The following is a 25,420-nucleotide window of genomic DNA, read 5'->3' as shown; positions in this document are numbered from 1 at the left end:
AGGACTTGTAGCCCCAGCCCCTGCAGTTGAGGACATCCCATACTCCTGGCTTCTGCTGTGGCGGCGCCCCTGACTCTCCAGCATGCCCACCCACAAGTCTCGGCTTGCCTGTGCCCTAGAGTTGTTTCTGAAGCCTTTCCAACGTGGACATCTGCCCTGGTTTTGCACCTGCAAAAATGTCCCAACTTCCTAGGCAACCTCCTCAACAAGACTTGGCTTGTGTCCTAAGGGATCTTTTCCTGTTTATCATATAATGCTAAACCAGCTCTGGCTCAGTAAACCCAGCAGACTTTCTCATCATCTGGTGGTCTGCAATGGTACCTTCTTCAAGAGGTCTGAAATGCAAAGGGGGGCCCTCTTCCAAGCTTGTCCTTCCTTGTCTCCTCTTTTTCACCTTTAGGGCACTGTTAAAGAGTTCCCGTAATATATTGATCATAGCTTAGCAATTCCTTCAACTTCTCTTGGTTAAACTTGCTGTGTGTTCTGTCTCCAGATTGGGTTTAGATTGATAAGGTAATTAGTTGATTGGAGTTGGGGACAAGGAAGTGACCATGAGTAGTGTTTTCTCTCTTCTTTGGGAACAAGCTGCTCACAGCATGAGTTCAGCCCCATAACCCCTTGCTGTTATTTTTTTTTAATTTTTTTTTTTTTTTTTACGATTTATGTGGGAGAGTGAGAGAGAGAGAGAGAAGGAGCAGTGGGAGAGGGAGCAGTAGACTCCAAGCAGGGAGCATGACCTGAGCAGAAGCAGGCATCCAATCGACTGAGCCACCCAGACGCCCCCTTTTTGCTGTGTTTTACAAGGACAGGCTCTAAGAGTCTTGTTCCAGTGCTCTCTGGGGTTGGAAGCATAGGTGCGAATGACTCCGAGGCTTGATGTAAGCAAAACTTCTTTTACACAGATACAAGTCTCATTTCTCTAATTTCAGCCTTACTACTGCTAAGGATGATAATATCCTATCATGCTTCACTTACCTTGTCAATTTATGAATTTTTTTTTTTTAAGGATTTATTTATTTGAGAGAGAGAGTGTTTGCAAGTAGGGGGAGGGGCAGAGGGAGACAGACTCCTCGCTGGGCCAGGAGCCTGCTGCTGGCTCAGCTGCAGGACCCTGAGATCATGACCTGAGCTGAAATCGAGAGTCAGATGCTCACCCGACGGAGCCACCTGGGCACCCTCTAATTATGAAAACATTTTAAGCCTGGGTGAGAAAGGTTAATGTGAATCACTTAACAAAAACTTCTTGTTGCTTTTTGACATGTTGTGTGTAAACTGTTTTTATCGCTTCCTAGCCTTGAGTAGAACATGCCTGACATCATGGTATATACTGAAATTTAATATAAACCCACAATTTTGTAATATTTGATGTCAGAAAATGCATTGGAGACAACTTCAAATCATCCAACACTTGTACAGTTGGACCTTCTCCAATAGCAGATTTTAGTTATTTTTCTGTCTGCTGGTCAGTCTTCCTCTTTCCTGCTTTTCAAGTTGAGTTAAATAACCTCTTTAATTCTTGATAAATATTAAATAGCTTATGTTTTTCAATTAAGGTAAGAACATTTCAAAAACCTATACAACCTATGGAAGGGTCACGAAGTGCTCCTTTTTCCTAAAAGAAACATCAATTTCCATAGAAACAAAGAGGTCAGCATCATCACAGTTGACGGGAAAATGACACAGAGACTTTAAGGTCTGTATCACAGATTCTGAGTCATCTGGGAAGCTTCCAGTCCCAGGGAGTAATAGAAAGACCCAACTGAGAGTGGCTTAATAAAGCTATTGGTTCACTCAGTTGAAAACTATAGAGGTACATGCAGCTGGGGGTCAGAATTGATCAAGAATCTCATATGACGTGATTTAGGACCCCGTTTCTTTCCATTTTTTTCTTGTCATTTCCTTGGTTTTGATTTCATTTTGACTCCAAACTCCCCCTCTCCAATTCACAATCCTGAATTGCCTTTGAGGGGCTTTGTGAATTAGGGTACAAATCCTAACTGGTGAAACAGCAAAGAGAGAATCTATGTCAGGACACACAGAAAAAAAAGTCTTTTTAAGAGTCACCCCAACTGGGCCAGCTTAGGCAACGGTTTCAATTCCAAACGTTCATTGTGAACAGAGATGGCCCATTTAGATTGGCTCTGCTAATCAGCATCACAGCCCCCCCCCCCCGCCCCACCAAGTGAGGCCAATTCCATCTAAACCACAAAGTTGTGAATGGAGGGAGGAGAGAGGTTCTGAAAAGAAATTCTGGCTACTAGTCTCAGAAGGTAAACAGATGCCAAGCAGCCGGTAACAGGGGATTGACTAGAGATATCTGCAGGGTCTATTTCTTATTCACTCATTTGGAAAGACATTTAAGACCTCAGCCAAAGTAACCCCAAACTTCACATACTTTCTGATGTTAAAGAATGTATTTTCAGAAAAGAAATAGTTAAATCATTTCATGGTATTTTATTTCTGCAATTTTACAATCACTAAAGAGGCCTTGCTATTAACGTAACAACACTCTGCCTGGAGGATTCTATGTTCAGTAAGGTGTCCATTCTACAGACAGACCTTGCTCTGATGACTCCTGAACTCAAACACCCTTTTCAGTTGATAACCCTTTTCTAGTATGGCTTTAAATAACACGACTTTCTAAAACGGCCACGCTACAAAAGCACACACTGCAAACATAACAACCTCCTTTTCACAAGGCATGAAAGCCAACATTGTCTTGGTTCCCATTCTACCATGCGTTCATTCTCTGATGCTGAGCTCCAAGTTTTGTTTTGGCCTCAGCCTTCCGGCTCCCACCCCCTCCTAGACTCCCAGAAATTTTTTCAAGCAAAAGTTCTCGCTCTACCTTTCCTTTATCTGCTGAAATCCAAGGAAGAAGAGCCTCGAGTGAAATGAATACTTGCTCTTTGCCCCACCTGCTTAACTGCTTGCAATCTGTCTTCAGCCTCTATAATTTGAATCTGCTTAAAGTTATCAGCGACATTCATCTTCACCTTACTGAAATATTTACATGGTTGATAACCCCTTCCCTTTGAGTTTGCTCCTCTTATCTGATTGGTTGTCTTCTGTTACCCTTACGATGTAACCGTGTCTCTCTCTTCTGTTAATGACTCTCACTTCTTTTACTCATCAAATAAAACCCAAACACATGTAGTAAGACTTCTGAGTCTTACTACATGTGTTTGGGTTTAATTTGATGAGTAAAGAGACCAGACATGTGATCCTGGTCCTGGTCTTTCAGCTTTCTGTTCTATTTCTTCCTTTTTTTTTTTTTTTTTTACCACATTGACAACCCACTGCTCAAGACATGTCACGTGTGCTTTTTTTTTTTCGTGGTTCCCTTTGAAATCTCTACCACCAAGGCCAAACTTCAAGTTTTCTCTTCCACGAACCCTGCTCTAGTTCCCACCAAGCTATAAACTATCTCCAACTTCTCAAGCTCTTCACTAGGTGTCTGTGAAAGCTTCCTAACTAGTAACCCTGTTTCTTGTCTCCTAATTGTTTCCTCATACCATTGCTAGAATAATCTCTCCCCCAATCTAAACCTCTGACCATGGCCTAGAAGAGCTGGTCCATGCTAATGTTTCTAAAATGCTAAGCACTTGACATGGGTTGATCCATTTAATCTGGTCAATAATCCTTTGAGCTACCTACTTTTAACATCCTCATTTGCAGATGCTGTGTTGATGACCCACCAAATCCCTTTTTACAGGGCCGGTGCACCCATATCCCCACCTGCTAACAGCTGTCATCCCCACCTTATTTGGGGGGCTGCTCCCTCAGAGAGGGACCTAGCCTCCACTCCTCCCACCATGACAGGTAGTGAATGACTGCCTGCTGTGAGAACACAGTAGCACAGCCTCTCACCTCAGGGCAGGATAATAATCTCTGTGGTCCAATTCATACTGCAGTGTCCCGTAGGGTCAGGCTGAAGGTGAACTTCTAAAACTACTTCTTCCCCTGTTTTCTTCACTCCATTACCTGTGATCCTAAGAGCATTCCCTCAATGATCACTTGCCCAAGCATCCTCATATCACCCTCATCCGCAAAGGAACAAATCTAAGACACATTTTACAAATGAGAAAACTTGATTGGCCTGAGGCCAACCAGCAAATGGGAAGGCTAAAATCTGAAGCCAATCCTGCACTCTTTCCTTCCATACTATCAGGGCTGCTTCTCCAGCCTCCTCCTCCCTGGTCACCCTATCCTTAACTCATTCCCTCTGGGTAAATTAATTCCTGCCTCAGGGCCTTTGTGTTTCATATTTTCTCTGCCTAGAACGTGTCTATCCATCCTAGAATTCCTTATCTCGTTGTAGTTTGCTTCCTCCTTTCTTTCAAAATGTTTCAAATATTCTCTCTTCAAAGAGGTCTTTCCTGACCCTAAGCATCCTAAGATAGCAGCCCAATTTCCAAATCTGCTCTAGTTCTATTTATAGCATTTAATCTATCTGAGATTGTATTATGCATAATTTATGTTCTCTGACACTCCCACTAAAATGAAAATCCCCTGAGGGCAGGAATGTTGTCTGGCTTATTTCCTGCTCTATCTCCACTGCTGGCATAGAGCAAGAACTCAGTAACAACTCGTTGTTGAATGAGAGGAATGAGTTCTCTTTTCTCAGAACTCTTACAGAGCTTTGTAGAAATCTAGAACTGTTAGTTACTTAATGCTTATTTATTTTTTCTGTAAGTTTGTATGCTCTTAGAAGACAGGAATTATGTTTTAGTAATATGGGGGTACACAGGAGGCATTCAAAGAATGGCACTACCTCCAAAACTCCTAACAGTAACTATAACTGGTCTTCCATGTAGAGACCCATATCAGGATTTCATATGAATTATAGTAAATCCAGAAGTATGAAAAAAGACATCACATTTAATTTATAAAGTATTCTGTGCATGTTACAAGAGGTTAGAGTAAATACAATTAGATACTTACTATTCTGTATTTTTAAAACAATGCCATTTTCAAAATATAAAAAATAGACCCGTTTTCAAAGACCCATTTAAATATGGCTTTGAAAACCACAGTTTTATTTACAACAAACAGATGGAAGTGCAACGGCATTCATGAAGGTTTATGATAAATAAAAATATTATTCTGGCATCCTTTGGGGGCAGGCTTTTATAGGTATTTGCAATGGCTCATAAAAGTAAAATCAATAATGGCCATCAATGTAATTTGTATTTAAACCTGAATATGAACAACCAATGAAGATTAATCATTTATTTGGGATCCGAACCCATATGTTAGAGAGCTGAAGTAGGAAGTTAGTTTCTCACTTCCACACAGTTTCTCAAAAACATATTCCACTCATTCTCATGTCTGTATGAAGTGATCTATTAGTCACCTACAGCCAATCAGTGATTTATAGCCAAATATGCTAACCCAGCTGAATCTTAATTCAGATTTTTTAACTTTACGAGACACTAAGTACCTATGTCAAAAAATGTAACTGGATCCACAATTACAGAGCCCCTGGAGAAAAAAAATTAATGACAACAAATATCAGACATTTCTCAAATGAAGAGAAGTATGTAACTTCTCAAATTTTCCTAGTTAGCACATTCCAATGGAATTAAAACGAAAATACACTTAACAGTGTTTTTTTTTTCCTCACCAAAATTTCCCAATTCAAAAATGGTCTGGATTTAAGCAGTACTTTCCCCAGCAAAATCCTTCGAGTTCAATTTACCCTTGAAACAGCCATAATAATTCTTTTCATAGGCCATTTTCTTGCTATTGCACAGAGACTGATTTTAAAGCCAATGCAGGCAATCCAGGCAAATGAGTTCAGAAAAAGAAGCACATTCATCTAATCCATTTAGCAAATGCTATAATCAGCTTCTACGTGGACAGTGAAATACAGAAATTTGTGAAACTCTCCGCTTGATGTCAGTTTTACTATTGTGTCGATGGGAGCCATTTCTGGCCGAGGTAGCCAAATCCCATAAAAATGGGGAAGGCAAAAAGCGGAAAAACATTGCAAAGTCTTAGCAGTTCTTTGACTTCTAATGATTACAGACTGATTTCCATGTGACCCACGTTGCTGTGCAGTCTTCTTTCGAGGTTTACATCTCAAACACAAAGGAACAGTTGCTCCCTTAAGCAGATGTACTGAAATTATCTTCTTCTAGCTTACTTTTTATTTTCTCTAAGGTCAAGTAGAAAATGTGAGACATTCTCATATACCACAAAAGTAATACAGCAGGCTGGAGTCACTCTAATCAAATTGGGGGCAATTCCTTTGTAAAATCCACCAACGCCTTCTTTCCTTTAAAGGGAAAAAACAGATACATGCTTAATTCCCTACATAGCTAGCCTGAAGATACAAAAGTTTCATTAGCATAGGGCATGGAACCAGCATTCAAGCCTCCCTGTGATTCAAGTCCATGTTCTTAACATGCTGAAGTAATGCAGTCTACGGGCCATTTGTAGGGGCTTCCATTCCTTCTGTGACTGACTCAGAAAAAAGGGTAGGGGCACCCCAAAACTGAAAAGTGCTGTAATGACAACCATCTTACAAATGTCTCTAAATGTACAAGCATGCAGGAGCATTAACTGATTAACTAAAGGAGGCATCACAAATCTTACAGCTTATATAAATGCCAGGCAACAGTAAATCTAGCACATACAAAAATAAAACTTTATTTCCTTAATGCCTGGAATGGGAATATGGCCTTGGAACATGTCACTTGCATTCTCAATAAATATACACTGAACTCAATGTAAACATCCAAAATATTCTGCTCTAGAATCCTTCCAGAATTACAGAAAAATATGGGGATGTCTATCTGTAACAGTTTATCCACAGGCTGAAGAGTGAGCATCTCTTCTATACATGGAGACAAGTGTTTGCAAGTTACTGTGCAAGCAGCAGTTTAATTATATTAAACTAGGGTTTTTATGACTTCCTATATTCAATGCCATCCAACTATCTTAGGACACCTAAATTTGAGTATATCAATTTACTGAAGCACAGAATTTTTTGCAAGCAGGGGCAGGGGATGGGGAGGAGAGAGAGGAAGAGAGAGAATTGTGAGTAGGCTCCACACCTAGAGCAGCACCTGAGACAGGGCTCGATCTCATGACCCTGAGATCATCACCTAAGCCAAAATCAAGAGTCGGACACTAAACCAACCAAGCCACCTGGGAGCCCCAATCTCTTTTTTGATTTTTAGAACAACACTGTCCGCCTAGATTTTCTAATTTTACAAATGAAGGAATCAAGGCTCAGAGATTAAGTCTGTGGTTCTATAGGTAGTCTATGGGAAATGGAAAAGCAGGGGCCACTGGCTATGTTTTCAGCATAGCACACTGGCCTTTGCTATCCAACCAACAGCAACTGGTCAGTTTGAGGCATGCAGGGCCCCTCCTGAGAGCCGTTCTGATACACCGTGTGCTCTCACCTCCACGTCTTTGTGATCACGTCCAGCACGCCCTTGTAAAACATGTGTTGATCCTGAAGACGGGCTCTCACGACCTGGTACGGGTATGTGGCTGCTACAGCAAATATCTTGGAGAGTGCGGCAACAGATATATACTCTATTGTGCTCTAAAGTGACAACACAAGACATTAATTTTTCTTTAGGCAGGAGTCCTTTAAAAATACAGAAGTAAACATTATACAGGAAAATCTTTAAATGAACTGTAAATGAAAAACATGGTTTCCCCTCTTAACACAAGCACTGTACAAATAAGGGGTTCTATTTTTAACATATGTGTCATTGGCCTATATTTAATTGTACATTAAATTAGTGGCAGTCATCATCATAGCAGTATTACCAGAGTAAACGTGGACAAAATCTCCTTCTATTAAATGTCCATAAATGTAAATGAGATCCATTGTTTTGGTGTTTGTTTTTTGAAGAACCATCTTACCAGCTGGGCCTCTGGTAACCTGTTGATATGCTGGTTGTACTTCAACTTCAACAACTCATATGCCATGAACTGAAGGGCACCATGTGATGTTCCAAACAGCCCAGGAATAAATCCCTAAATGGGAATGATTAAAAAAACAACAACAGAAAAAAAAAAAAACAAAAACACAATAAAAAACAAAAACTAAGCTAGTTCCCAAAGGACATAGTTTCTAGGGATGGGAGTAAGGAGTGGTTGACCTCAATGTGTGACTCAGAGAAATGGTTACTATACAAAATTTTAGACAGGCCTTCTCACACCCGCCAGCATCATGATGTACCTTACAGTAATGAGGATAAACAGATAAAAGCACAATTTCCATATTATACACTAGGACTTCGGTTTTCATTAAATTGCTTCTTGCCTCAGTTGGGCTTCTTTTTAGGACTGACTACAGGTCATTCAGAACTCTGACAAGAGAGTCAGGGGAAGTTACAATGGTCAGTTTTTCAAAACATATTGATAATTCTTTACCTTATATAATCCACGCACACCTTCATACTTATATATTTTCAGAAGTGTATCAAACATTCCTTTATATTGTCGCTGTGAGGAGTTAACAACACCATTGTACTGTAACATAAGGCGAGTTTTTGTTACCCATAACGGGTTTGTAATGCAGAGGGTCATGGCTCCTAAAACCAAATTTAAATAAGATTACTCAGCATACAGGTTGTCACTTCCGACAATCCAGATTAAGAACAGTTCATTAATATAAACAATGGGGTTGCCCAGGGGTTGTACCCGCACAGTAAGAGATATTCGCTGAGGAAGTCTGAGGGTTAAAGGGTAGCCATAGTTTTTGGCGGCCAAAAAAAAGTTCCTTACTCGGTTAGTGGGAGGTAAATTAAAAGGGAGATGGAAATGGGAAACACCTTCCCTTTGAGGTGTGAGGACAGCAAAGACGTCATGGCTCCTGAACAGTATGGCTTGTGTAGGGACAGATGGGGGTCCTAGGAAGCGGATGCTGGTAAGGAGGTATAAATATTTGAGAGGACATAGTATAACCCAGAGGGGTTAAAGATTAGGGGAAAAGGATCCGGAATCCAACGCCTCAATATTTTCCATATATACCCCAACTTTACCACAATCCTCCTCAAATCCATTCAAAGTAGCCAACGCATCTCCAAACTTAAAGAACTATATAATACTTTACATTCATTACAGAAAGTGACAATTTTGTATATAAAAAATTTCATCTAGTTAAGTTTCTCATTTGCTGAGTCTCCTAAGCAGTCCTTTATTCAACAAACATTTATTAAGTCCCACTATGATTCCGGTCTGTGCTAGCTGCTAGGTATTAAAAAATGAGTAGGCTTTTTAAGACAAGAACTATCAGTAAATGAAGTATAAAAGTAAGAGTTATAATAAAGATTTATGGGTCCTGCTCTGCTTTTCTCTTTGGAATATTACACAAACATGAGGCAATTAACAAGGCTACTAAACTAATTTGAAAACTGAAATTATACTTTATTTGAAGAAAACACCATACCAAATCATCTCAAACTATCAAGAATTCATACATTTTCTAAATTTTACTTCTTTGTGATAACTAAAATTCTTGAAATCTGTCCTGAGTAACCAGTAAGAGTAGCTGCTTTCTAAGAAATTCCATGTGATAACTGGTTACAAAAGCATACTTCAACTCTATTGTTCAATGGGGGGAGAAAGCAAATAAAACAAAAAACAAAAATGAAAATCAAGTTGGAAGTTGCTATTTTACATTTCCCACTCTGCCTTACCAGCTTCAGCAGCTGAGACGAGGTATTCTGTTGCCTCTAAACGTTCCACTCTTCCTTCTGTCTTATATGATTTGATGGCATTGTAACTAAAAGAATTAAACATAACCAGTTTAATAAATATTTGAATTGGTGTCCTAAAACAGTATTTGTTTTAGGTGTCTGTTTAAAATTAACTTAACAGCAATACCCCACAAGTAAAAGACAATGCATATGGCAAAAAAGAAAGTTTCAAGAATGGATTTGCTGGAAATGGTTTACTCCAAGAGTTTATCATCCCTCCCCCAAAATGAATATGGCTACCACTACATAGGCAAAATATTTTAATCACATACTCATCAATGAGAAAACTGGGGGGAGGGGCTGTAGCAGTGGCACAGCTGTGGGGCAGACAAAGCAAAAGGACAAAAGCAGGCCCCTAACAAAGAAGTGCTGAACATATAGCCTTCAGGTACTGTGGTTGGCAATTCTGCTAGATAAAACACTGGGTGGGGCCTTCCTAGTGGATTAACAAGGACCACAAGCAGCACACAAGTAACCTAACAAAGACATCACAAATGGTGTCATAAGAGATTGAGAAACTATGGCTGAGATCACAGAAGGCTTGGTAGGTGGTACCGGTGGGGTGTGGAGACAGGTGCAGCTTCAATGGGGAAACTGATGAGCATGAACAAAGGTTATAATGAGGGCGGTGGGGGAAGACTGGGAAACGGAGCCACACTTGAGTGGCAGACTGACATCTGGGCTTTATTTGGCAGAAAATCGAGAGCCACTCGATGTTTCTCAGCAGAGGAGTCAGATAAGTCTATTCTAACTCCAATTTCCATTTTTCCACTTGGAAGAGGAGCTCAGCTACATAAATCCAAACTTTACCATTTCTATTCTAACACGAAACAAGTATAATTTTATAAATTCTCATCACTTAAACCTTACATTCATAAGCCATGTCCTTAGAAACTCTATTTAGAGAATGTACACAACTCAAAATTCATAATAAATTTCATACCTATAGTTTCACCCATCTAAATATGTCTTAGAACTAAAAAAGAGGAAAAATACATTTTTAAACAATATTAAGGTTGAATTTGTTCTGCATTCACTTAAAAATATTTTAAGATTGTGGTTGGGGTGGGGAGCCAGGGTGGCTCAGTCATTTAAGCATCTGACTTGATTTTGGCTGAGGTCATGATCTCCGGGACACAAGATCAAGTTGCACACCAGGCTCTGCACTGGGTGGGGAGCCTGCTTAAGATTCTCCCTCTTCCTCTCCCCACCCACCCCCCAAAAGATTGTGGTTTGGAGACTGCCATAAAATTATGGGAGATAATCTAAAATATGCAACACAAAAGAGAAAAAGGCAAATAGACCGGGTACTGATGTTCTAAAACTGTCTGTCATCTATTAAAACAAAGACAAGCCTCCCCGTTCCTGGACTCAGTTTCAAGTATCAGGGCAGCATGTGCTCCTCCACTGCCCTGCTTTGTTCCCACGCTCTTGCACAGTCGGTAACCCGAGTGTGCCTGTCCCAGGTGTTTTTTGTGGCTTCTTCACTGGTCATGGAATCGCAGCTCTTTCACATGGTGACGATACCTGACAGGTGAAGGAGGAAGGAAATGAACGAGGTAGGAAGATGATGGAGCTGGTCAAATGAGAGGCAAGAGGGGATGTGCCTCCAGATCTTATAGCCACGCACTGGCTTTTACTTTCTGTTCCCCAGAGGGAGCTCCTGTGGCACGCATTCTTATGAGGACCCCAAGACCTGTCCTCTTCGGCTTTCCAACTTCCTTACGGATCAGAAGGACTTCGGTAAGGCATCTTCCTGAATTCACCTCACAGAAGTGGCTTCTGTAAGAGCCTTTCTCCCACTCATCCTCCACCTTCTTCCTATTAAGAACTTTTCTTCCAGACCAAATGCCTCTGATAATAGCTGACAGAGAAGGAAATAAGCCTTTTGCTCTTTCTGACCCTTCCTATTCAGAGAAACTGATGACTCATCTTGTTTCATTGACGGAAATGTAAAAATCACTGAAAATTTATCACTTTTATTTAATAATGTAAAATCTCCCAGATCTACTCACAAGAAAAAGTAGAGTCCCCAGGATAAACCTGCACCCCATACATTTGGGGTCACTCCTTGGTAGAGGCCTCGTAGTCCATCAAGTTTCCAAATGGTAGTCAAGCAATGCACAATTCCTTTATATTTTGGTCTCAGTTCCAATCCATCACTCACTGCAGTAAAGGCACAAAATTAGGTGAGAGCAAAGTTCTAGTTCTGAATCACGTATAGACCTAGATGTCACATTGTTACAGTAAGGAGATAAATTCAGAAGAAAACAGTTTTGAGATAAAGAAAAATATTCCTCTTTATTTTTTGGAACTATTTACTCTGTATTATTTTCTCTTCAAAACATCTGATGCAGGGTGCCTGGGTGGCTCAGTGGGCTAAGCCTCTGGCTTCGGCTCAGGTTATGATCTCAGGGCCCTGGGATCAAGCCCCATATCAGGCTCTCTGGTCAGCAGGGAGCCTGCTTCCACCTCTCTCTCTGCCTGCCTCTCTGCCTACTTGTGATCTCTGCCTGTCAAATAAATAAATAAAATCTAAAAACAAAACAAAACAAAACAAAATCTGATGCAAATTGCTAGAATGTTCAACAACTTTCAGTTCTTACATAGTCTCTGAACCTTAAAGCTTTTGCACAGACTATTCATGAACACTGTCTTCTCAGTCACCTAACTCCTTTACACAGCTAACTTCGATTCCTCTTTAAAGTCTGCTTAATAATTTCCCTTGGTGATCCTTTCCTATCCCCTAGATGAGCTCAAGTTTCTTTGCACCCATGGCATAATATACTTTCCCTACCATAATAAAAACACTCTTCACTGCAATCATTATTGTTCAATTATTCTGGCTTCCCAGTAGGAAGATGCTGTGAGGGCAGAGACTACTACTATTTCGCTGCCAAAGTTCTACTCCTATCTTAGTGCTTTCTACACTGTAGGCGCTCAAGATAGATTTGCTCAATTATTATAACATGAATATTGTTTCTTTTCCAGATCCATGGTCCATCCCTCTCTACCACTTTCTCCCTGGCAGCCTGACCTTGTCTTCTAGTTTCCAGTTGAGTTGGGCCAGTGGGGAGGCCTGACAAGAGATCAGAGGGATGGAAGAGAGTGGAGGAAGGTATTTACTCTTTCACTTCCCTTCCTATGGGGTAACCTCAGGCAGGCTGCATTTCTCTACTGACAGTCGCAGCTCTGCTCAAGATGGCCCTCTCTCAAGGACCTTCTCACCTTGACATCTGGCCCTTAAGGTGGCAACAGCCCAAACTGTTTCTAGCTCCAGAATTCTGCAGTATTCGTTGTGGTTTTGCTATAATCTTGTATCTTTGTAAACAGTCCTTTGAGTGTTCTTTTTTTTTTTAAAGCTTTTATTTATTTACTTGAGAGAGAGACAGTGAGAGACAGCATGAGCGAGGAGAAGGTCAGAGAGAGAAGCAGACTCCCCGTGGAGCTGGGAGCCCTATGTGTAACTCGATCCCGGGACTCTGGGATCATGACCAGAGCCAAAGGCAATCGTCCAACCAACTGAGCCACCCAGGCATCCCCCTTTGAGTGTTCTTATTTTGAATGTGCCTTCTGTTTCCTATGGGGAAATGGAATGAAAGAATGTTAAATTTATCTAGGTTTTTTAAAATTGGAATTTTACTACATATAGTTTTTTATACTGCTTTTTTCTTCACTCAAGTGTATACTGTGAGAATTCCTCTTTGTTATTATAGAGGAATATATTAAATAGACTTCCAAGGGCACCGGAGTGGCTCAGGTCATGATTCCAGGGTTCTGGGATCAAGCTCTACATCGGGCTCCCTGATCAGCAGGGAGCCTGCTTCTCCCTCTCCCTGCCGCTGCCCCTGCTTGTGCTCTCTCTCTCCCTCTCAAATAAATAAAATCTTAAAAAAAAAAAAAAAAAGACTTCTAAAAGTTTTTTAAAAATCATGTGATGGATGGGGCGCCTGGGTGGCTCAGTTGGTTAAGCCACTGCCTTCGGCTCAGGTCATGTTCCTGGATTCCTGGGATCGAGTCCTGCATCGGGCTCCCAGATCTGGGAAGTCTGCTTCTCCCTCTGACCTTCTCTCTACTCTCTCTCACTTTCCCTCAAATAAATAAGATCTTTAAAAAAAAAAAAAAATCATGTGATGGTTTCTCCTCCCATAGATATTCCATCATTTGTACAATCATTCATGTAAGTTGTTCTCATTTTTTTTTTTGCTATTATTAAAAGGTTTCTAGAGAATATTCTGTACAACGTGCAAATCCCTATTTCCTAAGAATTAACTATCAGAATGGGAATTAATATGGGTCAAAGGTTATGAGTACAAACTGAAACTGCCCTCTAGAAAGTTTATACAAATGACAGTCCTCTGGCCCCATTAAAGCATGATCAGTTCATTGTCCCCTTTGCCACTACACCACCACATAATGGAGTCTGGCAAAGAATCACTGTTTACCATTGCCAGGGAAAGGGAGAAAAGTTAATTTCTTTCATCATTAACCTGACAATGTTACACCATGAAATGAGATTAAAGTACATGAGGCTTTGTCAAAAGACCTGAGTTTGATCTCTAATTTCTCTAATTAGCTATGTGACCTTAATCTTTCTGAGCTTCAGCATCCTCATTTATAAAATGGGGATAAATATGACCCACCTCACAGGTTGTCATGAAGTTTATACAAGATATCAAGTTTAAAAACAAGTAACAGAGGGACTGGCTCTCAAGAAATATTCTGCTGTGTATTTCATAATCTTTCTGATGCTTTCCTTGAATATTAAGTCTCTTATTCTCCTGATAAATTTCTTCCAAGTACCTTTCCATTTTCCTTTCAGTAATAAGTTCACAACACAGTTTCTCTCTTGAGGTGAAAAACAAAACCACAAAAACACCATCTTTGCTTTTCATGGGGATGAACCAATGATTTCTTTATTATTTTGACAAGTCACTTAATTACAGAAGTAGAGTATTAAGTATCTCAGTAACAGGCAACAACATTCTACACCCTGATGCTATAATCTGCTCTCCACTATATAGTTAGGATCAAATCTTTAAATCTGAAAAACAATGATTTGTACACCTGTCACTTTATACGAAAATTTAAAAACTACTGACTTCTTGTTATTGCCAGCAAAGGGGAAATCTAAACATAAGTAGGATACAAACTCTTACCCCGAGGAAGACATAATCTTCAAGGCCGAACAGCAACAATCACGTTGCCCAGTTAGGAGCACTATGGTGAATGAAGTGTTATAGGATTACAGAAGAAACAAAAAGATGTTCTGTATAGAAAGAACTGGGGAGATGCAGTAGAGTGACAGCGAATGTGAGACGATGCTAGCGTAGAGCCTTGAGATTGATTAGAAACTTGTCTTTGGGGAAAGGAGAGAAAGATTTGTCTCTAGACAAGCCCAACAGCTGTTGTGGATACGTGCAGGTATCACAGTGCCTGGCACTGTCTGGGACAACATCAGGGATTCGGTATAAAGTGTACAGCTGATGGAGGAAAGGGCTGGTAGGAAATTAGGCTAGAAAGCAGGGCGATGGTGTGATGGTGTGAACTGTGTCCCTGCACTGCCCCAGTCCACTGTGGTGTGATTTGGGCCTCCACCCATTACTGCAAGAGCTCTAGAGAGCCTGAAGTGAATCTGGGGAATCCTCTCTTTATCGTCAGCTATTTAGCAGCACTTAAGACTGTCTACCTCCTAAACCCTCTTCTTTGGCCTAATTTTACATGACACTCTCCTGATTTTTTTCTTTTTTCTCTGGCCACTAAATTTCCTTTGCAGCCCCGTTCCACTCCAACACTTGTGTGACTCTGAGTCACTTACTTGATTACTCTGTGGTTGCACTAACGCATACACAAAATGGGAGAAATAATAGAACCTAACTATGAAAAATACAAAGGGCTAAATGAATGAATACATATACAGCCCTTAAAACCATGTATGGCACACAGAAAGCATTCAGGAAGTATTAGTTTATTTAAGCTACAGGGGCTGGCAATACTACACTATATATACAAAACTGGACTGTGTGCTATTCTTGTTACTTGATTCTATACTTTCAACCCTCGATTAACTTATGGATTATTGGGCTTTCAAGTTATTTTAGAAAATTACCATTACACGTCATTTTTCGTTGAGGTATACACACACACACACACTCTCTCTCATCAGTCTTTTTAAAAATTTTATTAAGTAATCTCTACTCCCCACATGGGGCTTGAGCTTATGACCCCAAGATCAAGAGTCGCTCGCTCCTCCAACTGAGCCAGCCACACACCCCTCTCTCTCATCATTCTTGGATGATTTAAAAATATATCTTAAAGTTAGAAGGGTCTTCATCAATCACCTCATCCAACCGACTTTTCCACTCAACACAGGGGTATCTTCTATCTTCTGTCTTCTAGCCCTGAACCACTTCCAGATATCACCAGTTTCATTTCTGAGCACCCCCACGTGGAAGTCACAATCTGCTTACCTATCATTTCCACTCAACCTCTACCTGGTCTTTGGATCAACCCATAATAAAGATAAATCCCTTTCACCCATGGCGGTTCTTCAAATATCTTAAGTTATCTCTCCCTGCCCTCCACCCACCTGAAGCCAAACTAGTTTTTCCAGTCATTTCTCACAAGTGATTTCTAATCTTTCTACCACACTGGACACAACATTTTGAATTTGCACTTGAACTCACTGAAATATTCCAGGTTCGATTCAATGGGGGCATTCAAGACTAATACCCCTTGTCACTAGGTAATTACAATTTCATTATCAGGGCCCAAGTTTTATGAAAGCCTAAGAACTACAGCATTAGTGCTGCTGGCCAACCAACTATTTTGATTTGTTATTCATCTTCCTAAATTTTCCCTTTTCTACCACATTTCACTGCCACACTTTATCATTACAAACTCCTGCTTTGATTCCTCGATCTTTAATTTTATCCTCCATCCCGTCTCAATCATCTTACCTATTACCTTGGCCACACTGGTCTCCGAAAACTCTCCCCATTTCATCAAGATTACCATCTTCTCAGGTACCAAGAATTCCCTTTCTTCAGGCACAATCTGCTTCACAGCCCTGCTTAAACTCACCAAGCCACCACTATTCCTCAATGATCATCTCAACTGTCACCTCTTCTCCTAGACAAAACATGGGAGACACCACGTCATACAGGCCTGTACCTGCAGCCAAATCCAAAATTCTTTTCTTCATGTTCAAGTCACTGTATAGTAGGGATTCCTAGAGGTAGAATGGTGAGTGGTTAAGAGTCCAAGGGTTCTAGAATTAGACTGCCTGGGTTCAAAATCCCACATCCATGCCGTTATAAACTTGAGACTTGAGCAAGTCAACTTCTATTATTCTCATTGGTATAGTGGAGATAATAAATTCACAGGGTTGTTCAGGGTCGTAAATGAGATAGACAATACATGTAAAACTCTTAGCTCATTGCCTCGCTCTTAGTAGATGCTCAATGTTATTTGTCATCACAATTTTTATCTGTGCATGTGTTACAAACTCCATGGAAATTATATGCCTTTCTGGGTTTTCTTCTAGGGAGTATAATCCATGATTTTCACTGGTTTTCCTCCATAGAATGGCTTCTTGTCTCCGTTCCAGCTATCAAAATACGAGGCCTTCTGTATGGAACCTCAAGTTCTAATGGAACCTTCCAGATACAGATACATATGGCCATCAGCAATCTAAAAATTTCCTGATAGTCTGTCTCTACTCATATTTTGATATTTGGATTTTGCCCTTGGTTTTATGTTGTCTTAGAATTACCTTTTATGTGACTAACTCTCAAGGCTACAGTTAGAACGAAACTCCCTCGAGGAGGAGAACTGTGTTTAGGTGCCTCTGTATCCTGTACAGCAATCTACAACTATTAAAGGAACAATATATTTAAGGTGGATAGAATCAGTCTGATTTTTTTTTTTTTAAAGATTCTATTTATTTATTTGACAGAGAGAGATCACGAGTAGGCAGAGAGGCAGGCAGAGAGAGAGAGGAGGAAGCAGGCCTCCCGCTGAGCAGAGAGCCCGATGCGGGACTCGATCCCAGGACCCTGAGATCCTGACCTGAGCCGAAGGCAGCGGCTTAACCCACTGAGCCACCCAGGCGCCCAGAATCAGTCTGATTCTTGAAGATGAACCACTTCTGCAGATCTAATTCTCAAGGCAGAACTTGTAGTAGTAAGAAAACCAAATGCCAGAAAATAGTTTCCTAGTAAAGTTATCAAGACCTTCTTCGGAACGATCTTTTCTAGAATTCACTGTTGAGTTTAACTTCTACGGTACTTTGTAAATTTCACTTACCTCACTGCACTTAATAAACCTAAATTTTAAAAAAAGGGCACTTGGATTCTAGCTATCTATTCCTTCATGGGATTTTGTACCACACTATAAGCACCAAAAACCAAGTCTTCAAGAGAATCCTATCCTAAACCCATTGCCGGCCACCCGATGAGAATTAGCCCTACCCAAAGCACTTTTTCTCAGGTCCACCGCCAAACACGTGGCTACCGTTGAGATTTCAAAGTACCTCCAAGGGTGAATGATTAGCGCATGCGAGGGCTGAACCCTAAAATGTGCCAATCCCTTTCTCAATTTACAAATACGAAGGTGAGTCCCCCATCCTACGCCAATCTGAACTTTTCTCAGAATTTTCTATCCCTGTTTTCCATCCCTTAGACTTGAGGAACGGGGACGAGGACAGCCAGATCCCTTTCTCAGGTTCCCCTTCTTCAAATCTAGTTCCAGGTGAGGCAGTAGAAGCAGCATTTGGTTCAACGCTCGCTTGGGAGAACGCAAGGGGCTGGGGAGAGCAAGGCCTACTTTTGAGTCTTTATCACCCAGTTCGGGGTACCAGCAAGGAGAAGGAGCCCAGGGTCAGAGCGGGCTCTTACCAGCGAAGCGGATCTTCACGAGGTCGAGCGGGTGCAGTGCGAGGTTGGACAGGACCCCGCCGCTCACGCCCGCCACCAGGTTCTCGTACCGGACGTGGCGGAATATCGTGCTCCACACCGACGACCCTGACGCTGACTGTCCCTGGCCCGTCATAGTCCCAGGGCCCGCTGATACCGCGCCCAGGGCCGCGGAGGTGGTAGGAGATGCAGTGGCCGCCACCGTGGCGACCGTCGCCGCCTAGGAGCAGAAACCGCGGGGGGAGAGGGAGGGGGTGGCGCGGTAGGCAGCCCACTTCCGGGACCGGCGCTAGGACGCGGTAACTAAGTGGAGAGACCCCAGCGCAGAGCCAGCGTGAGAGGGGAAAGGTAGCACGTCACGCCTGCTGCGAGCGCGAAGGAGGCGGGGCGCCGGCCTCCGTCAAGGCCCCGCCCCCACCCCGTCCCGCCCCCACCTGCTGCCGTTTCGGGCGGAGGGTGGCGGACACAGGAGCACTATTGAAGAACCACCTCCGGCCAACCTCTGCCGGCAAAACTACGGAGCGCCGCAGGGTCCTGCTGAGGCAGCCGGCTTCCACACCGTGGACGTCACATGACAGGAAGTAGTATTGAAGAAGCGGAAGTAGCATGTGTCTGAGGAGGCGGTGGTAATCCGAACGCGGAGGAAAGGCTTGGGGGGTTCGGGGGCAACTAGCAGCCAAAATGAAAGTGAAGATGCTGAGCCGGAACCCGGACAACTATGTCCGCGAAACCAAACTGGACTTACAAAGAGGTGAGACAAGTTATTAGGGAGTCCGCCAGCCTTGAGTCCGCCTTCGGCTTCCACGGAGCAAATCTGGGGGAACACTGGCGCTCCAGGCTCGTTCTTTCCCCGTTCCATTGTGCCGAGCCAAACTGTGCAGATAAGGATATTGAGGGACGGGGTAGCCGGTAACTTCTCTTCAAGGCCGTTTTTGAAGAACTTTTTCTAGTGGTTAGTGAGAAAGTTGGTCGTTACCTGGAATGCTTCCGCCTCCCCCTTTCCAGCTGCTGCTCTCTGACTTTTCTCAGATTCCAGTTGTAGAGAAGTGGAACTTGAAAGCCAAGCAAGTGGATTCAAGGGTTTGAAAGGCTTCTTTAAACTTAACTTTTGGCCACTTTTCTTCTTAAAGTTACGTACTTCTAAATGTGGGAAGAGACAAAGGTGAAACGTAAAGCCATCAGTTTTCTAAACTTTTGTGGAGAGGCCTGATGGGGAAGTGGCCAAAGTGAAATTAGTAAGACTTATTATTTATGGGTCTTATTGGTTTGTTCCCCCAGTAGCAGCCCGACTACTTATCACTTCTAGATCATGATATCTAAATGACGAGGGATTAACCATGTCTGAAGAGAATACAAAGGCTTTAAGGCAGGAATAAAAGTAAAGCATAAGAGAAGAGCCGTGTCTTTGGAGTTTGACTGAGGGGGATAAGCCATAGAAGATGAAGCTCGGATGATACTTCGGTATTTTGGTTGATGTAATAATAATAATAATGATATAATAATAATAATAAGAGATTATTAAATATGAATAAATTCTGAGAGGTAAATATGTGGTGTCTGTTCACAAGATGTTTACAGTAACAGGATAGTCAAGTTTTTAAAATGCAAATTATGTTACGTCATCTGGACTTGACATCATCCTTGCTTCTTGAACCTCTGGAGGATTCTGAACCTCGTTCAACCCATCTTCCTCTCTAGTTTCACTAGTCACTTTTTTCCTTGCAAGTAGCTTACATTTACCCTTGGATTTCTGAGTACATTTCGGACATTTCTCTTTCAGAAGGCCTGTGGCACACACTCATACTCCATTTAGTTCCTTCTTCTGAGCAATAATCTTTCCCTACTTATTCCCTGTGGTTGCCCGCCCCCACCCCCAGCCCATTTGAAGCATCCTTCTATGCTTCGATCACATTTTTGTACTAACATCAGAGTGTGTGTCACGTTGTCTCATGATTATTTTGGTTATCAGTCTTTTCCATCAGACTGAGCTTGCATAAAAGAGAAGAATCATATTTGTTTCTATATCTACTGCGTCTAGACAACACCTGGCACATAGTGTTTGCTTTACAAATGTCTGAAGGAAGGAGTGAGTGAGTGACTGGCTGGTCATAGACTCTCCATATTAGGAGGTTATTTGTCATCTGATGTTACTGAGTGTCTTGCTTTCTATAATATCTTCCTATTTCTTCATAGTTTCTCATGGGAGCTTTCTTTTTAAAGATTTTATTTATTTGAGGGCGAGCAAGGGAGCATGGGCAGAGGGAGAAGGAGAAGCAGACTCCCCGCTGAGCAGGGAGCTTGATTCAGGGCTCAGTCCCAGGACCCTGAGATCATGACCTGAGCCGAAGGCAGACGTTTAGGTGGAAGTTTTAATAGCAAAATGGAAAAATAGAGAAGTTTAGGAGCTCTGTAAAACATAATTCAAGGAAGACATTTGTTACCTTTTTTTTTTTTTAAAGATTTATTTATTTATTTGAGAGAGCCTCTCAAGCAGACTTCCCTGGGAGAGCGCAGAGCCCAATGCGGGGCTCAATCACAGGACCCCAAGATCATGACATGAGCTGAAATCAGTAGTCAGCTGCTTAACCAACAAAGTCACCCAGGCGCCCCCTTTGTTAACTTTTCTTATTCTTTCATTCTTGTTTAGGTGTTATTTCCTTTTGATCAAATGTTGGATATAGTACCGGTAATAGGGAGTTAGAGAAAAAAAAAAAAAAGACAGCAAGTTGAAGATGTGGGATAAGAAGATGCATTTACTTTTCAGCATTAAGGATTTTTTAGACATGTGTGCTTAGAACACAACTGTAAACTGAGACAGTCTGTTTGGCAGCATAGGATAATAGTTAAGAACATGGATTCTGAAAACAGACTGCTTTGGTTTGAATCCTGGCCTTATCACTTCATAGGCAAGTTACTTTTCCATGCCTCAATTTCCCAGCTATAAAATGGGAAATAGTAATAGAACTTACCGCATAGAGTGCTGTGGAGATTAAATGAATTAATATACAGTATTTGGAACAGTGCCTGGGACATGGTAAACTGTTTTTTAAGTAAGTAAACAAATGTGTGAAATGCTCAATAAAAAATTACTATAATCATAATCACAACAGTGTATATCAATATAATGGTTAGCACTGGTGATTAATACTGTTACCTGCCTCAAAAGGAGCTTAGACTTTGGTTGGGTAAACATTTGTCAGAGATTTGTTTTGTACCAGGCACTGTGCTAGGCATAAGTAGTAAAGTGAAAAATGTGGTGAAAGCCCTGCCCATCAAAGCTTTACAACCCAGTTAAAGAATGTAGTAGGACATTTAAAAGTAAAAGCTGAGGTTATATGTAGGGTCTAATTATTTTGCAAGATGTATGCATTCCATGATTTTCCGGTAGTTTTGGAAACCTTTGGAAAGGTTTCTGAGTTAAAGGGCATCAACTTTTGAATTTTTCACAGTGCTAGGCATAGAACAGTGCTCATAACAAAGGCTTATTGAGTAACAAATTGAATAATTAGCTGAGGAAGACCACAGGAAATATTAAAAGTGAATTATTTTATTAAGAGAAGTCTTTTTTATTTCAGTTCCAAGAAACTATGATCCTACCTTACATCCTTTTGAGGTCCCGCGAGAATATGTAAGAGCTTTAAATGCTACAAAACTGGAACGGGTATTTGCAAAACCATTCCTTGCTTCTCTGGATGGTCACCGAGATGGAGTCAATTGCATGGCAAAGCATCCAAAGAGCCTGGCTACTGTCCTTTCTGGGGCATGTGATGGAGAGGCAAGTGTCACTCTAAACATTCCTATTTTAAATTAAAAATAGTTATGTTACAAATGTTTTCGAGTTTTGTGTTACTGCAGGTTTTAATTGCTTTGATTTCATTTTTCTGTGTCCTATTTTTTATTAATTCTCAAGAATGAATTCTGTTTGAATTACAAACTACATAGTTTCTTATCTAAACCTCAGAAATTAGAAATGTAACAGCTGAAGGCTCAATTGGGCTGAAATCTCAAGCATGTTTACAGTAGTAAAGGTATTTGTGAGTTTTGCCCTCCCCAACAGAGGATGTTATTAATGATTCAACACTTATTTCCACTCTGGCAAGAAAAGAAAGCTTTGAAACACTTTAAACTGGAATCAACAGAGTACATAACAGATTGAATTTTCTGCTTGTTGATATACTGTCCATATGCACTGCAGTATTTTAAACTAGAGGATTTTGTTTTTAGCAGTCTGGTAGAGTGAATCATAGGCTTTTCAGTGTGAATTTATTTTTCTTGGAAAATAGTACTCCTGTGCTTGAACATTTTATGTTTATAGTTCACTAAAATTTCCTGGTATGCTTTATCATAGGTCAGAATTTGGAACTTGACTAAACGGAAATGTATCCGTACAATACAAGCCCATGAGGGTTTTGTACGAGGAATATGTACTCGCTTTTGTGGGACTTCTTTTTTTACTGTAAGTATAATGCAATTAAGTAATTAACTCTTCTCAACATGTATAAGACTGAGCTAATGTTTTCTCAATACATTTATTTCTTCCAAGATCCTTTTGGAGTTTCACAACCCAATACAACTTCTTAAAGCCTTGAAAAGTCCTGGTTTTCTTTATATACTTCAGCCTTCTTCATACTTCTTGATTTTTTTAAAGTAATACTTAACGTGTATTCAAATTAATATTCTGTAGAACACTGAGTAGTGGGATTAATGCAAGGCAAGGCTGGAAAGGTGGTTTACTCTGGAAGATTTTCAGTGTTGGAGATGAGTAATTTGTACTTTGTTAGATAGTACATTTTTTAAGTATTTATGTGTGTGGTAAGGTATACAGAATGTACAGTTTACCATTCTAATCATTTTTAAGTGTCCATTTCAGTGGCATTAAGGACATTCACACTATTTTGTAACTGTCACCACTTTTTCATCTTCCCAAACAAGCTCATGTCCCTTAGGTAATAACTCCTTATTTCCCCTGCTCCCAGCCCTTTGCAACCACTGTTCCACCTTCTTTTTCTATGTAGTTGACTATTCTAGGTGCCTCACACAAGTAGAATTAAATAATATTTTCCCTTTTGTGTCTGCCTTATTTCACTTAGCATAATGTCTTCAGGCTTCACCCATGTTGTAGCAGGTATCAGAATTTCTTCCTTTTTATAGTTGAATCATACTCTGTTGTACATACATACATTTTGTTTATCTGTTCATCCATCAGTGGACATTTGGATTGTCTCCATCTTCCTGCTTTTATGAATAATGCTGATATAAACATTGGTGTGCAAATATCTGCTCAAGTTCATTGCAAGTTTAGTAACAGGAATGAATCTAAGCTGTGCTTTGAGGTAATGAATTTGACAGCAGTAAATGATCAGTTTGGAGGCTGTTTTAATAAGCAATAATGAATCTGTGCTAGGGAGGGAAAACCATGGAAAGTAGTTGTTAGGTTTAGAAACATTTTTGGAGGTATGACAGGCTTGGCATCTGAGGGTTGTTCAGGAAGATTCCTTTTCCTTCCAGGAGTGAGGAAGTCTGGAGTGTCAGAAACTTTAGAGGAGAGAGGGAATGGGAAGGGCATGGTATGATGAACTGGACTGCAGTGGGCTATGTGAGTGAAGAGGTCTGTGAGGCCCTTACAGATGTAGCTCTGGAATTGAAGTTCTGAAGAAAGTCAGAACTAAACTTGGTATCATCAGTACAGAAATAAAGATTGAAGCCGTAGTATGGCATCACTGGGGGAAAGTGACAGGGAAAATGTAGAAATACAGAAATGTCAGGGAAATAGCTTTGGAGAATGCTTGCTCCTAGGAGGTAGGAAAACTTTTGGGAGTAGCCAGAGAGCTAGAAGAGCCTGTAAATGAGCTTAATGTGGTAGGGGGGAAGGATCATTGGTTGTGTGAACAACTACAAAGGATGAAGAGGATGAAGACGGAAAGAAATATTTTAGGAATATAGACCTGTAAAAAATAGAAAGCTAAAGGTCCTGTGATTTTAATCTTTCAGTTTTACCACTGTTGGCGGTTTGGTATCTGTCTTTTCATATGTTTTGACCAGTATATATAGCAGCTTGTATATACAGACGCACTAATCAACTGTGTAAATCTTGAGTAGCATGCTCTGTGCCAAATTAGATGGGAAAGGAATAGCAAAGGGAGGAGATGACTTCTGGGGAACCTTAAAATATTTGAAAGATTTTAAAAAATATTTATTTGAAAGATTGTGTGAAAGAAGAAATGGACTTTTTATATAGCAGCCTTAGGAATAGTTAATGTTAAAATATTTTGTTTCTTATGCTGAGTGAAATAAGTCAAGCAGAGAGAGTCAATTATCATAAGGTTTCACTTATTTGTGGTGCATAACAAATAGCATGGAGGACAAGGGGCGTTAGAGAGGAGTAGGGAATTTGGGTAAATTGGAAGGGGAGGTGAACCATGAGAGACTATGGACTCTGAAAAACAATCTGAGGGGTTTGAAGTGGCGGGGGTAGGGTGGGAGGTTGGGGTACCAGGTGGTGGGTATTATAGAGGGCACGGATTGCATGGAGCACTGGGTGTGGTGAAAAAATAATGAATAATGTTTTTCTGAAAATAAATAAATTGAAAAAAAAAATATTTTGTTTCGGTGTAGGGACCAACTTACTCACTGTCGAAAACCAAAATAGGCTAGTTGGCTAATAGGCAGGGAATTCAGGTATTTTTTCAGTAAAGGTGTTTTTGTTTTTTTTTTTTTAAGATTTTGTTTATTTATTTGACAGAGATCACAAGTAGGCAGAAAGGCAGGCAGAGAGAG

At 40.8% G+C, this 25,420-nt stretch overlaps 2 protein-coding genes across 2 annotated transcripts in view; one reads left to right on the top strand and one right to left on the bottom strand.

Moving 5' to 3' along the window:
- Positions 1-4,861: 4,861 nt before the first annotated feature.
- SLC25A32 (solute carrier family 25 member 32) lies at positions 4,862-19,059 on the bottom strand. The gene is made up of 7 exons (XM_044245169.1): positions 18,626-19,059; positions 11,744-11,894; positions 9,669-9,754; positions 8,401-8,561; positions 7,888-8,001; positions 7,416-7,561; positions 4,862-6,280 (listed from the first exon to the last, which is right to left on the bottom strand). Exons 1-7 carry the CDS (start codon positions 18,777-18,779, stop codon positions 6,145-6,147), a joined length of 948 nt encoding a protein of 315 aa, XP_044101104.1. The 5' UTR covers positions 18,780-19,059; the 3' UTR covers positions 4,862-6,144.
- Positions 19,060-19,231: 172 nt separating this feature from the next.
- The window catches only part of DCAF13 (DDB1 and CUL4 associated factor 13), a 30,421-nt gene continuing 24,232 nt past the window's right edge, over positions 19,232-25,420 (top strand). The window contains exons 1-3 of the mRNA XM_044245168.1: positions 19,232-19,394; positions 22,219-22,418; positions 22,992-23,099. Of these exons, the coding sequence (XP_044101103.1) occupies positions 19,325-19,394; positions 22,219-22,418; positions 22,992-23,099 (378 nt within the window). The 5' untranslated portion in view covers positions 19,232-19,324. The remainder of the gene's footprint in view (positions 19,395-22,218; positions 22,419-22,991; positions 23,100-25,420) is intronic.

This window comes from Neovison vison, chromosome 4 (genome assembly GCF_020171115.1).
Source record: "Neovison vison isolate M4711 chromosome 4, ASM_NN_V1, whole genome shotgun sequence".
Taxonomy (NCBI): Eukaryota; Metazoa; Chordata; class Mammalia; order Carnivora; family Mustelidae; genus Neogale; species Neogale vison.
This window is presented reverse-complemented; position numbering and strand designations above follow the sequence as displayed.

Coding starts and splice junctions, on each gene's coding strand:
- SLC25A32 (XM_044245169.1), bottom strand. CDS start 18,779: ATGACGGGCCAGGGACAGTCAGCGTCAGGGTCGTCGGTGTGGAGCACG. Junction 8,002..8,400: donor GTGTGCGTGGATTATATAAG/GTAAAGAATTAT, acceptor ATTCCCATTTAG/GGATTTATTCCTGGGCTGTT. Junction 7,562..7,887: donor GGTTACCAGAGGCCCAGCTG/GTAAGATGGTTC, acceptor TTGTCACTTTAG/AGCACAATAGAGTATATATC.